This window comes from Protopterus annectens, chromosome 1.part0, assembly GCF_019279795.1.
Source record: "Protopterus annectens isolate FY-2018-M chromosome 1.part0, PAN1.0, whole genome shotgun sequence".
Taxonomy (NCBI): domain Eukaryota; kingdom Metazoa; phylum Chordata; order Ceratodontiformes; family Protopteridae; genus Protopterus; species Protopterus annectens.
In genome coordinates, this window is record NC_056725.1 from 1,492,563,143 (window position 1) to 1,492,577,641 (window position 14,499).

Consider the following 14,499-nt stretch of genomic DNA (forward strand, 5'->3'; position numbering starts at 1 on the left):
TAAGTAATTTTCCCGAAGAGCACATATTCTAAATCAAAAGGAAGAGAATGAAACTCTTACTTATAAGGTGTCCAGAAGAAATTGATTACCGAAATTCCTTTCACTGAGCTTGACCTCCATCTTAAGACCATTGTAGTCTAGGGGGAAAAAGAGATACAGCATTATACAGCACAATCTGAGAGTAATAGTTGAACTTTTCTGTTGGTACATTTTTATTAATACTACCATACCACATACACATGTGTGTGTGTGTGTGTGTGTGTGTGTGTGTGTGTGTGTGTGTGTGTGTGTGTGTGTATACATGTTTGTGTGTGAGCACATGTACATATGTGTATCTCAGGTTGTGCATATCAATCCCTCAAAACTTGGCATCTTTTAAGTGATTTTTCTTTTAATAAAATACATTAATCCCAATCTCACTCTCTCTCTCTCTCTCTCTCTCACACACACACACACACACACACACACACACACACACACACACACACACACACACACACACACACACACACACACAGACAAAACATTACCTTTTGGTACTAAAATGAAGCAAAACTGACAAGAGAAATAAATAAATAAATAAATACATTTACATATTGTAGACCTAGAGTAACAGTGACACAACTGAAGCAGCCTCTGTGGATTCACAGTTACACATGGACTCAAATGAATACATTTTAAAGCATCTTATGATTTTTTTTTTTTCTTGTTGTTAGTGGACATATGGTAAAAAACACTATCTTCTTCTTCTTCTTCTTTCAGCTGCTCCCATTAGGGGTCACCACACCAGATTATCTGTTTCCATTTCTTCCTGTCCTCTGCATTTTGCTCTGTCACACCAACCACCTGCATGTCCTCTCTCACCACATCCATAAACCTTATCTTAGGCCTTCCTCTTTTCCTGCTACCTGGCAGCTTCATCCTTAGCATCTTTTTCCCAATATACTCTACATCCCTCCTCAGTACATGTCCAAACCAACGTAATCTTGCCTCTCTGGCTTTGTTTCCATACCTTCCAACCTGGGCTGACCCTCTAATATACTTATTCCTAATCCTGTCCACCCTTGTCACACCCAGTGCAAATCTTAACATCTTTAACTCTGCCACATCCAGCTCTGACTCTTACCTTTTTGTCAATGCCACTGTCTCTAACCCATATAACATAGCTTGTCTCACTACCCTCTTGCAGACCTTCCCTTTCACTCTTACTGGTTATCGTCTGTCACAAATCAGTCCTGACACTCTTCTCCATCCACTCCATCCTGCCTGTACTCACTTCTTCACCTCTCTTCCACACTCATTACTCTGAACTATTGATCCCAAGTATTTAAACTCATCCTCCTTCACCACCTCTACTCCCTGCATCCTCATCATTCCTCTATCTTCCCTCTCATTCACACACATATATTCTGTCTTAGTCCTGCTGACCTTCATTCCTCTTCTCTCTAGAGCATATCTCCACCTCTCCAGGGTCTCCTCCACCTGTTCCCTACTCTCAATACAGATCACAATGTCATCTGTAAACATCATAGACCATGGGGACTCCTGTCTGATCTCGTCTGTCAGCCTGTCCATCACCATTGCAAATAAGAAAGTTCTCAGAGCTGATCCTTGATGTAATCCCACCTCCACCTTAAATGCGTCCGTCACTCCCACCGCAGACTTCACCGCTGTCACACTACCTTCGTACATATCCTGTATCACTCTTACATACTTCTCTGACACTCCCGACTTCCTCATACAGTACCACAACTCCTCTCCAAGCACTCTGTCATATGCTTTCTCTAAGTCCACAAAGACACTATGCAACTCTTTCTGACCTCTGTACTTCTCCATCAACACTCTCAGAGCAAACATTGCATCTGTAGTGCTCCTTCATGGCATGAAACCATACTGCTGATCACTAATCATCACCTCCCTTCTTAACCTAGGTTCCACTACTCTTTCCCATAACGTCATGCTATAACTGATCAATTTAATCCGACTGTAATTACCGCAGCTCTGCACATCAACCTTATTCTTAAAAATCGCTACCAAAACACTTTTTCTCCATTCCTCAGGCATCCCCTCACTTTCAAAAATTTCATTAAACAATCTAGTTAAACACTCCACTGCCATTTTACTTAAACACCTCCATGCTTCCACAGGTATCTCATCTGGACCAACAGCCTTTCCATTCTTCATCCTCTTCATAGCTATCCTTACTTCCTCCTCACTAATCCACTGCATTTCATGATTCACTATCCCCACATCATCCAACCTTTTCTCCCTCTCATTCTCTTCATTCATCAACCCCTCAAAGTACTATTTCCATCTGCTCAACACACTCTCCTCACTAGTGAGTACATTTCCCACATTATCCTTTATCACCCTTACCTTCTGCACATCTTTACTAGCTCAGTCCCTCTGTCTACCCAGTCAATACAGGTCCTTTTCTCCCTCCTTAGTGTCCAACCTTTCATACAACTCTTCATACGCCTTATCCTTAGCCTTCACCACCTCTCTCTTTGCCATGCACCTTATCTCCTTATACTCCTGTCTACTTTCTACATCTCTCTGACAGTCCCACTTCTTCTTTGCCAACCTCTTTCTCTGTATACTCTCCTGTACTTCCTCATTCCACCACCAGGTCTCCTTGTCCTCCTTCCTCTTTCCAGATGTCACAGCAAGCACATTTCTAGCCATCTCTCTTACTAGCTCTGCTGTAGTTACCCAGCTATTCAGTAATTCTTCACTGCCACCCAGTTCCTGTCTTAACTGTTCTCTGAACTCTACCTCACAATCACCCTTTTTCAATTTCCACCATTTGATCCTTGGTGCAGCCCTCACACTCCTCCTCCTCTTCTTGATCACCAATGTCATCCTACAAACCGCCATCCTATGCTGCCTAACTACACTTTCCCCTGCCACCACTTTACAGTCTCCAATCTCCTTCAGACTGGCCCTTCTACATAAGATATAATTCACCTGTGTGCATCTTCCTCCACTTTTGTATGTCACCCTTTGCTCCTCCCTCTTATTAAAATACGTATTCACCACAGCCATGTCCATCTTTTTCGCAAAATCCACTACCATCTGACCTTCTGCATTCCTTTGCTTAACACCATACCTACCCATCACTTCCTCATCCCTTCTGTTCCCTATAAAATAGAAAAAGAATGCAAAACTAGAATAATAATCAATACTAAAGTCAATCAGAGAATTATAGTTCTTTCTTCAGTTTGGGTGCTCTGTCATCAATAACACACTGAGTCCTGGCAAGAACAGACTTCAGTGACAAATATATAAGGACCACCTCATTTCCCAGTATTTACTGTGGTGGTGAGGAGAAAGCAAGGGTCTTTTTACTACTCTTATAAAAAGTCTACAGAGACTCATATGTTTCTCCTATATGTGCTATGAAACAAAGCCCAGAAAATGTTACAACTTACATAACTATTAATTATTAATTAATATATATTTTTTATAATTTCTGCAAACTATGGATTTTTAGTGTTATAAGTTTTTAAGATTGATTGTTAACATATTAGTATATTAGTATATCATTTTTATGACAGGGAGAATGTGTTTACTCTTATTTCAAGCCATTTATTTACGTTTTATGGCATTTTATATTATTAAGTGTGTTCGTTGTGGTTTACTGTGTATATTGCTTTAAAGCAGCACTTATTTGGCACAAAAGAGGTTATTTAAATGAGTCTATTACATTTGTATGGAGTTCTGATGAAGCTCGCAGTATAGCGAGTGAAAGCGCTTAACTTCTGGATAATAAAATCTTGATTTTATTCATTGGTATTAATTCCGTTTTTGTTGTGACCGTTCAGTGTGATTGGCATGCCAAGACACAGGGGATCAGCGTTTTTAACATATTTATAAAGGAAGAAGCAAGAAAAAAGGAAACTAAGAAACCAATTGAGAATATGAAGGAGACAAAGAAGAAGAGAGGGAGATGATGAGTAAGCTTGTGTATAGAGTCAGCCTGAGTCAGCTGTACTGACTAGGTCATAAAAAAAAGGCAAGACCTGGCATGTTTACATATACTGGGGTTTGACATTATTGGCCTGAATGTCTCCATAAAAAATTAAAAAGTAAAAAGTAATTCAGAAGTCTTGTAGCTGAAACATTGACATATACTTTATGAATAAATATTCGAAAACTCTACTCTAAATTCAGGAAGTTCAACAGATTACATGTTCTGTCACCAGCAGGCATTTGATTAGTTTGAAGGTTAGTTGATGATTTAGAGGTCATTTTATATGATGCATTGTCAAAGTGTTTCATTGTTTTCATTATCGTGAAATGTTGCTGACAGCGTAAGCGGTTGCAGAATAAGTTAACATCGGTCTCTTTGATTCTCCTTCTATAGGATATAAAAAGATACGACTTTACTTCCACAACATTTCATGTGCATTGATGTAAAGCAAAGATGAACATGCTGACTTACACATCATGGCTCACATACTTAAAACCAGCAGATGCGTTATACAAATGTTACTGTGTGATATAAGTATAAACAAAAAGGATTACAATAATGGTCAGACAGTAGCACGGGGATCCTATTCCTTGTCAACGACCAGTTGCTCAATGCTCAGAATGCCATCTCTGGAAGGTTAGTGATATATTATAATCAGACTGAGAATGAGGAGGCTGGTGTTGTGTTTGTGTTACTATTTTCATCTTCTCGAAGTTTTTGTAACCTCAGAATTGATATGTACGTAGGTGAGAGTGTAGAGTCTTACTTCCACACTGGAGGGAACAGGGGGTTTATCCCAGTGGGGAAAAAAGTGTTTTGTAATCTCAAGAGTGTCACTGTTTTGAGTAGTGACATCCAAAGGGTTTACAGTGGATTAACTGGAGTTTGATTAAACAAGATGGAATGGATGTAGTAAACATAGGTACTGCATATTTTTCTTAAGATAACTAAGAAAAGAAATAAAAGCAATGTATGTTGTTAACTCTATCCAACATGTTTATGAACTATGGGCCAGCATCAAAAGAAGAAGACAGGCAACACACAAACTGTAATTTTCTATCTGCTTTTTATGTTACAGGCAACATTGTTTTATGAAGGGTTCTTAATATTCAAAGGTTATAACATGATTTTACCATTAATTTTATATAAAGCACTATCTCAACTACATTTCTGCACCAGTACTGAAATATAGCAATGCCATAATTATTTGCTCATCAGCGTTTCAAAGACTATGCAGAAATAAATGTGTGTGTGTGTGTGTGTGTGTGTGTGTGTGTGTGTGTGTGTGTGTGTGTGTGTGTGTGTGTGTGTGTGTGTGTGTGTATGTGTGAGTGTGTGCATGTATGGGTGGGTGGAGGGGGTCAAAACTCTATGAATCACTTCATGATATGAATAGAAATGCCCTTAAACCGCATAACTTTGAATTTGATTTTCATTATATATGGCTGAGGAAGGCTAAGGAATAATGCCCTCCAATTTTGTCATTTATATTTACAAACTGTTTGTTTAAAGCTTTACTTTCAAATCATTGTATTGTTAATCATTCTGGTTTTGAACAGATGACTTTAATGAAATGATAGCTAGGGAACCTACTGTCTACACAAACACATCATTATATAATGTGACACATCTCCTTGCAGAGGTGTAATAAATTGCTTCTAAAAGTTTCAACTGATTCATGTGGGCCTATGCCAAACACTTTTTGGAGTAGAATTTGCTGGACTTTTCCTTTCTGATTTTGCAAATTGATGACATTGATGTATGCAGATAAAGACTGAATATCTGAGCCGAAAGTTTAGTGTTGGCTACAACTGTTCTTCAGGGCAGTTTATATCACTAACAGGTATGAGGGAGAAGTGACAAGTCATAGCCGTCATCGTCATTTCTTCCACATCATACACAGAAAACAGTAAAGTTCAAGGGTCATCTCACTCATAGCAAATATTACAATAGAATGAAGACAACAAGGTAACATTGGCAATGCAAGGAAAACAAAATAGAGATATTCAGTACTTCATTGGACGGGCATTGCACTCATTGCATGTCACCAGAGATTATGCACATATGTATACACACAGCGAAAAAATACACACCCAGTACAACAGTGATCTAATTCTAGTACCACGGAAGCTAATCAGCACCTTTTATGCACTGGATTTAAACTGACCCACTTTAACTAGATCAGGACTATAATAAGTCCATATTAAATTTGTCACTCTGGTTCCATAACATCAATAATTTATAATTTACCATCCCACTATTTGACTTTTAATAACATTTCCAAAACTCTGAAATCGTAGTCCTCATACAATAAAACAAAAGAAAAAAAAAACATATTTTCTTTCTCATTTCTAACATCAATAAAATATTTTGTGATTCATATGCTTACTTTTCATTTTATGGATTTACATTTACAAAAATTGACATCAGTATTAGATTCTCACAGATACAGGTGCCAAGTCCATTAAAATAAAACATCTGCTCTTTATTTGGATTCAGAAAAATGCCACTCTCTTTGATGTGCTAGCACAGAACTGCAGTGCTAACCCTTTATAATGCTCTCAGCAGTCTGTGATTGCTTTCTATCCTTTCTTCTGGGCTGTTTCATCCTCCAAAATACTGCTGGCTCTATTTCATTCTTTTTTCACCTGATGAGATGTATTAGTCACTGCATACACCGTGTATCAAACCTTACTGTCAGCAGCATACCTCACAGCTAAAAAATGACTGAATCTTTTGTTGCTTTTTCTTGTTTCTTGAGGTTTGTTTTTAGTTATTGCTTTGTCTATATCCTGAACTGGTGACAATTTAAAATGTCAGAGTCCGCTACAGCGGGTCCTGAAAAGCGGAAGCTGAATGCCTGAAAGATCCGACTTATATATATTAAGTCTGGTGTGCCATTTCTTATAAAAATATACTTTTCTCTAAGATATGACAAGCATAAAGTTGGTGTATATAAATTCAGGCTGTGTTGGAGTATGGAGTATGGGGTGCCCCCCCCCCCCCCCACACACACACAAAGAAGTTTTAAAGGAAAGAGTGAGTTTTACAATTAACTCTTCTCATGTGTTTCAGCCTTTTTTTTGGCTTTTTGGCTATCAGCATTTTGAGTGCTGACATTTCAGTAGGGAGTCTACAAAACTACGTGCTTAGTTCATTATATGTCTGATCTACAAGATTATCCTTCCTCTAAACTGGTATATCCTGAAAGGCATTATCTTGGATTAAATGCAATAATTATGACATTTATTTGATATATTTCACTCTCAGTAATAATGTATAATAATAGTTGCTTCCTTGGTGAATCTGTTCATTTGAAATCTATTGTCTCTTTATACAGTATCAGTGCTGCAGTTTCCATCCTAAATGGCCTGGTTATAAATATAGCATTATCAACAACAAATGTTGAATGTTAATTCTGAAAACTGATACTATTACTTAAATAAATTACCTGAACTTTTTCTACATAAAATCAAGAACTCATTTATTGTTTCTAGTTTCCCATATCATGGAAGAAGTTTACATTTAATAAACTGAAAATACCTCTAAACATTTTATTTATCTGTTTTTCACCATTACCTCATTTTCCAAAAAAAGCTACATAGGCAATAACATATGTTGAAGGCAAGGATGCCCCCATTTCTTATTATACTATGTTACTTCACACTGTTGTGAAGGCATAACATGGAAAACTGTCTCTCTAGATTGTCTTATTTGTGTTCCTAATATCTTGAAGTCATCCCTCCTGTGCACCTTCTCTTAGTCCAGAAATCATCTAATGCCTTCTTGTGGGACACTGTGGTCATAAAGGCCTCCCCATCCTCAAGTAACACCTTCTGTTAATTTACTAGTTTTTCCATGAAAACTTCTGTTCATCTATGTAAATTGAGTTTTCTTTGCTTATTCTAGTAGAAATACCCATTCCCCACCTTTGCATTTCTTATTTAGCTGTGTGCCATCACTCATAAGTGTCCCCTAAGTGTCTTCTGCACCCATATCATATCTCCTGTTTACCCTTCCTCTACAAATGAGAACAGATTTGCCTCTCATATCTCACACCATTTCCCTCCCTTCTGTTTGTTACCAGGCATCCTCTCCTGTGCACACAGGGTGTGAATACAAATCTACCTCTCTTTTTCTGAAGTGTGTTCATCTAAGAATATAGCCCTGCATCTTTTTCATCTTAACTACAGCTTTCTCAGTTTCCACCTGGTGTTTTCTTTCTATTGTTCCTACCACCCCAAGGCCTTTTTCCTGATCTGTGTAATTCAGGTTTACTCATTCTAGTTGTTATTCCACTTTAGAAGGATTAGAGGTGAAGTCTTAAGGCAATCTGTACATAATTTCATGTTGTTCTCCGTGCCCATTGTGAGGTCAGATAAAAAGATGTCATTACAGTATTGCCCCAGGAGCAGTAACTGTTGAGCCCCACTACTCATTTTTTTTCCTTAGGGAAATCTGCCTTTCTCTTTGCTTTCTACCATCCAGCAATCCTTCTGCTCATTTAGTCATTTGAATTATTACCCATATTCATTCAGTTTGTCTATTCATCTCCAATCAGGGATTGAATAAAGGTTTACAGAAGTCAAAGTACACATCACTGGCAAAGTTCCTTTATCAACGTTCATGGTAACCCATTTATAAAACTTGATCTCACATGGCATGTTCTGGAAACCCATGCTGCATTTATCCTCTCTCTCTCTCTTTCAGCTTTTCCCGGTTAGGGGTCGTCACAGCGGATCACCTTGTCTGCTCATGACTGGCAGTGGAGTTTTATGGTGTTGAGTTGCCAGCCCGGCTCCCAATCTTCCACAAAAGGCACACACATGCACGCACTCATGCCTAGGGTCAATTTTAGCGTGTCCAATCCACTTGCAGCATGTCTTTGTGGATGTGGGAGGAAACCGGAGCACCCGGAGGAAACCCACATGACCACAGGGAGGACATGCAGACTCTGCACAGAAGACACCCCAGCCGAAGATCAAACCCGAGAGCCTCTTGCTGTGAGGTGACAATGCTAACCGCTGCACCACCACTTAGCAAATAATAACTTCCCTCTCCTCTGCCCAGCATGCCTTCAGGCCACACCACAGCACTGCCATAGCTCACCTTAATTTAACCTAGCATATCAACCTTCCCATGGGCTCTGGAAACATTGCCTCTTCTTCATCCTTTGACATATCTAAGGCTTTTGACACTGTATCCCATCATATTCTTCGCTATAGACTATCTATAGACTAGGCCTTGACACCCCCCTCGCCTGGTTCTATAGCTGCCTTTCTAACAGGCTACATGTAGTAAAATGGTAGAAAGAACAATCACTGTTCTTGCCTATCTCTGCTGGAGTATCACTGGGCTCAGTCTGGGACCCACACTCTTTAATGCTTTAATTAATGACTTCTACGCTGCTACTAATGGCACAACTGTCATTGAGTATGGAGATAATGTTGCACTGACAATCACAGCTATGTCCCTCTAAGAACTTAAGGAAAAGACCCCAAAAAAATATTTCTTCTATAGAAACCTGTCTCAGCAATCCTCACTTCCTCCTGAATGTTAAGAAAATCAAGTTATTGCTTTTCACACCAAAATCTGTGTCCTATTACAAAATACTTATCCATCACCTCATCAAATAAAACCTCTATTGAACTTGGTGTCATTATAGATAAGAATCTAAAGTCTGATATTCAAATACAACAAGCTATCAAAAAACCCCACAACAAATTGGACTTGTATTGTAGCAAACCCTTTTTAACTAGCAATGCCAAAAGCAGCCTCTGCATACCTCCTGCAATCATTACTTAATGCTTCCCCCATCTATATCAACTTTCAGAAATCTCTACTGATAAAAACTGAACAATGTTATAACAAGACACCAAAATTCACCACTAACTAATCTACTAAATCCAGTCATAGGTTAGCCCTAAAATAATTAAGCTGGCTAGAAATGTCACACTATTCTTCTGTCACTCAGTTAGCAACTGTTCATAATCTGCAAACCTCAAAACTGCCCAGCACTCTAAGGTTTAGCACCTTAAACCCTTGCACAATTACTATGCTCAACAGACAAGTCCTTATTAACCACACCTAAACCTCACAACTATTCCAGTCTGTCCTTGTACTCAAATTACGGATTCAAAATATGGAATTCTATCCCTACCAACATCAGACAATAAGACGAACTAACCAGATTAAAAAAAAAAAACTTGGTAAAACAGCACTTTAGGAACACTTGGTTCTGTTCTTGCACCCCCATCCCAGGCAAAATTACCCTGGGCCTTACAAAACTTCATTACCCCTATATACCCCAACAAAGGAAATTCTCATGGTAAAGTTCCATCTGTCTTCTATCCCTTTGCACCTACTGTCAGTTCTTTTGTCTCTATGTACTACCTAACATTTTTTTGTCTCCAGCAAAATTCCACCTCATACTCACTACCTTCTACATATACCACAACTTCACTACAGCTTTTGCTTTCTCTTTATCACCTAACAAATCTACGTACTACTTAGTTTTCCACCCATACTATCTGCTTTCTACTTTTAACACCTCTTCTCTGTCTTCTTCTCCCCCATCATCTCTTATTTCTCCTACTTATAAATAAACATTTTTAAATTGATATTTTAAATTTCATTGTATATACCAAATTTTCTTGTACTAACATCTTTTACTGATTGAAGACTGCTTCTAGTATGCTTGCTTTTTAATTTATTTGGTGTCCATTTTTCTAACTTTAAACTTTACATTTTTTCTCTTGTATAAAGCTGCCTATTTTGTTACTGCAGCTTTTCTCCCTGGGCCTCCTCAGACTACCATGGTGAGCAAAAGCAATAAATACATAACTAAAAATAAACAACTTTCTTTGGTGCATAACTGTTTGTTACACCTCTCACGTCCTCTTCCTTGGTAAAATTTGGTAGGATTTTTCACTTCTGATTTATGAACATGGAAGCAGATTGCCCCTTCCTTTACCTGTGCTCACAGTACTATTTTGCCTTCCTTCACCAATATTCGCAGTATCTTCATGTTCATTTATTAATCTATATATCGGAACAATCTTTTCCATCCTATCTTTATTCCTTTGCTACATCTTTCTCTAGATACATACCTGAATTTATGGAATTCATAAATGGTTCCACTGACTTCCTCAACTGCACATATTTGCACAATGCTATAGAAATCAATTACTTAGACATTTCTATACTTCTGTACTAAAGATGCTTAGACTTAGATGTTTCTATACTAAAGGGGAATGGGTGACTTGTATCCAATATACATAGTAAACCCACATTCTCAAATAGTTGTTTACATTATGATAGCTGCTACCCACATTTTTAGAAGTGTAACTTGGCAAAGCAGATTTAGTGAGGTTGGTAAGAATGGTTTTCATGAGAGAGAGAGAGACCTTCTTAAAGAAAAAAAAATAAGACTGGAAAGCAGTTACCCCAAGAACTTATCAACATTAGTTTTGAAGTTCCTAATGGATGGGAGGATAATATAAACAGTTAATAGGTGCTGACTTAAAAAGGGACACAGCACCAATTATAAATAAGGCTGTTGAGAAAATGAAAGAGCCCTAAGAGGGATGAGCAATTATTTACTTTATTTGGTAGAAACTCAAAAGTGTGTATATAAGAATGGTATGAATTGAAATAATTATTTTGAGAAGCAAAGATGAAACATTATTATGTTTATTATTACTTTAAGTTACTCTAATAACACTGTAAATATTTTATATGTTTTTCCATACATTTTATATGCACTGTTTTTTTCAGATATGAATGGGGTCTGTACCGTTAAGATTTGGATAGGTGACAGAACAAAGTGTAGTTAAGTGGATGGAACAGCTTTTGATGTTATTTCTGAAGAAGCCTAGAACTTGGATTGGATGAAAGCTTTTTTTATTGTTTTTATTACATTTACAAAATTGCTAAATAAAGGGGTAATTATTGTGTGAAACTGTTCCTTGTTTGCAATTACTGGTCTCATCTTATTTCGTTGGAGTTGTTTTGGTTATAATTTTATCTAGATATGCCTTTGCCTTTTTTACTACATTTGTAACCATTTTTAAAGCTTTATCATACTCCAGCCTGCACTCATTTCTTCACTTATCATATATCTTTCCCTTTGTGTTTACTGCATCGCTTTCTTCTCCATGCTAACCTATTTTCTTATAACCTATTTTCCTGAGTTGTTCATATGCTTATAATCTTTATTCCAGACTGCAAGTTGTATGACTGCTTTTCCAATTTTCCGTTTTTATCACAAAGTGAATCAATAGGTGAATGTAGTCAGTTTTCTCTTAAGTTCATTACTTTCTTTTTATTTGTGTGATTGCTGTCCCATTTGCCAATTTGAACCAAACTGCTGTATGACCACTGTTGACCAAGGATGTTTTTGCTTTTACGTCGCAAACCATCACTCCTGTTAAGTACAATGTCTAACGTGTTACTGTCTCTTATACCTTCATTTACTAAGTGAATGAATCTTCCTTAATCTGCCCCAAAACTTATTTCATTTTTTATTTCTGATTCAAAACAAAGGACATAGATTGGGAGACTAAATTTTGTCATATTTTTTTTTCTGTTCAAATAATGTATTTCTTCCTCACATCTGGTGGTCAGTATGTTGATTTAGTCATTAGCTGTCAGCCTTTTTTTCACTTATCTGACTGCCTGGATGCTAACTTTTGCTAGATTTGGGGTTTATTAATATCTGTGTCTGTGTTTTCACATACCTCACACCTTATACTCTCAGTAATGTAGACTGCTGCCCCTCCCCACTTCTTGCCCCTCCTGTCTTGCCCACACAAATGATATCCTTGGCTCTCCACACCCCACTTCCTTTTAGCATTTTTCAGGGGCTTTTTTGACGTGCAGTGTCTGCTTCCTTATCTTGTGTCTCTATCTGATGCTCTCCATTTTCTTATCTGGACTACTAGATTTGCTTAACATAACACACTCACCATTTCTATCAGTCTTTTACCCTTCAGTCTGAAGGCTGGCTTGTTTTTGCCTTCCGTTTAACTATGTTCACACACTTAGTCATACCATACCCTGCAGTGCTTTTTTACGCCTTTTCATAGCTACTCCTTTTCCTTTTAACTCTTATACCTTGCTGCCTGTTGCATTGCTGTTTACCCGTGCTCTTCTGCTGTTCCCAAGTCACTGTCCACCTTATTTAATACCCTTGTTTTCCAAATTTTAGCAAGGCTATCCCATATGAAGAGAAGGAAAGGCTGTCTGTGGTATAGTGCTTGTCTGTTTGCAGTGACCAGTCACCTGCAGATACTTACCAGCTGGAATCCCTACTTTTTATTCCATTTATAGTCTACTATCTTATATTTCCTTGCTGTGTTAGCAGTTGGTATAAATAACACCTCTAAACAGGCCACTGCAAATTCCAAGTCTTTACATATTCTGGCCACTTTCTCTGTCTTCCCCAAGTGTCTTCTGTCACTTCTCCTGCCAAGCCACGTTATTGTACAATGCATGACCAAGTTTCGAACCTCCAGGTTTGCACAGTCTTGTCTCAGTCCTTGCACATTTCTCATAGACCTTCACACCTTCACCCATCCCATTCAGATGTGTCTCTCTACCTGACATTCCTTGTCTCTGGTCTTCTCTCCCCTATCTCGTCTGCTACTCCTACTGCATTCATGACCATGGTAGCACTCTTAGTCACTTCTCATACTCTGTTTCTCCTGTCTGCTGATAAATATCATATTTAAAAAATGGTGTTTTTTCCTAGATGGAAGCAAACCAGTGAGATGACATATTAAACAGCACAGCTTGGTATGCTTGGCATGACAAAAATTCTGGGTAACATTGTGCAGATACATATTAGATTATTAATTTCTACCTCTCTTATCTATATACCAGGAGTGTAGATAGACTCTACTGGAGACAGCCAGTAGTGTAGCTAAAAGAGTGTGATTGTCATGCCTGAACTCATATATATTGATAACATTTTGGCCAATAGCAGACAGGAATTGTTCAGGCCAGATGGCACTACTCCAAGAAATTATTCTAATTTGTCAAAGTGTTGGGGACCACCAAGGATAAGCCTATCTCAATCAATCAACCTGCACTTATTCGATCCCAAAGCATCGAACACCTTGAGAGATCACTAGTCCAAACAGGGACATTTCCAAGGTCTCAAGGCATATTTTTTTTTCTAAGAGCAAGCCTCCATTGCACCCTTTGACATAGGTGCAAGCCCTCACAACACTTAACTATATCTTTCTATCCATCTATCTATATCTGTTTATCTCTATTTGTCTATCTATCTATGGGCTTAGCATAATGGTTAAGATATTTAGCTCACATGCACAAGGTACAGGGTTTGATTCTCACCTTTAAGGGATATTGGCTAGGCTTAAAATGGTGAGCAATGGCAGATGGCTTAGTACTAACCTATGAACAAACTGGTTGAAGAGGGAGGAAATGAGGAAAATGTAACACACACCTCCTCGGTGTTCTGAGTCTGACTGACAAGACAGATCACCAGCCATCGTTTAGGTGTG

At 38.1% G+C, this 14,499-nt stretch overlaps 1 protein-coding gene across 3 annotated transcripts in view; it reads right to left on the reverse strand.

Moving 5' to 3' along the window:
- The window catches only part of LOC122798656 (leucine-rich repeat and fibronectin type III domain-containing protein 1-like protein), a 4,504,452-nt gene that overhangs the window by 1,277,932 nt on the left and 3,212,021 nt on the right, over window positions 1–14,499 (reverse strand). For all 3 annotated transcript variants that reach the window (XM_044067745.1, XM_044067758.1, XM_044067750.1), the window contains exon 7: window positions 61–137. In XM_044067745.1, coding sequence (XP_043923680.1) covers window positions 61–137 — 77 coding nt within the window. The remainder of the gene's footprint in view (window positions 1–60; window positions 138–14,499) is intronic.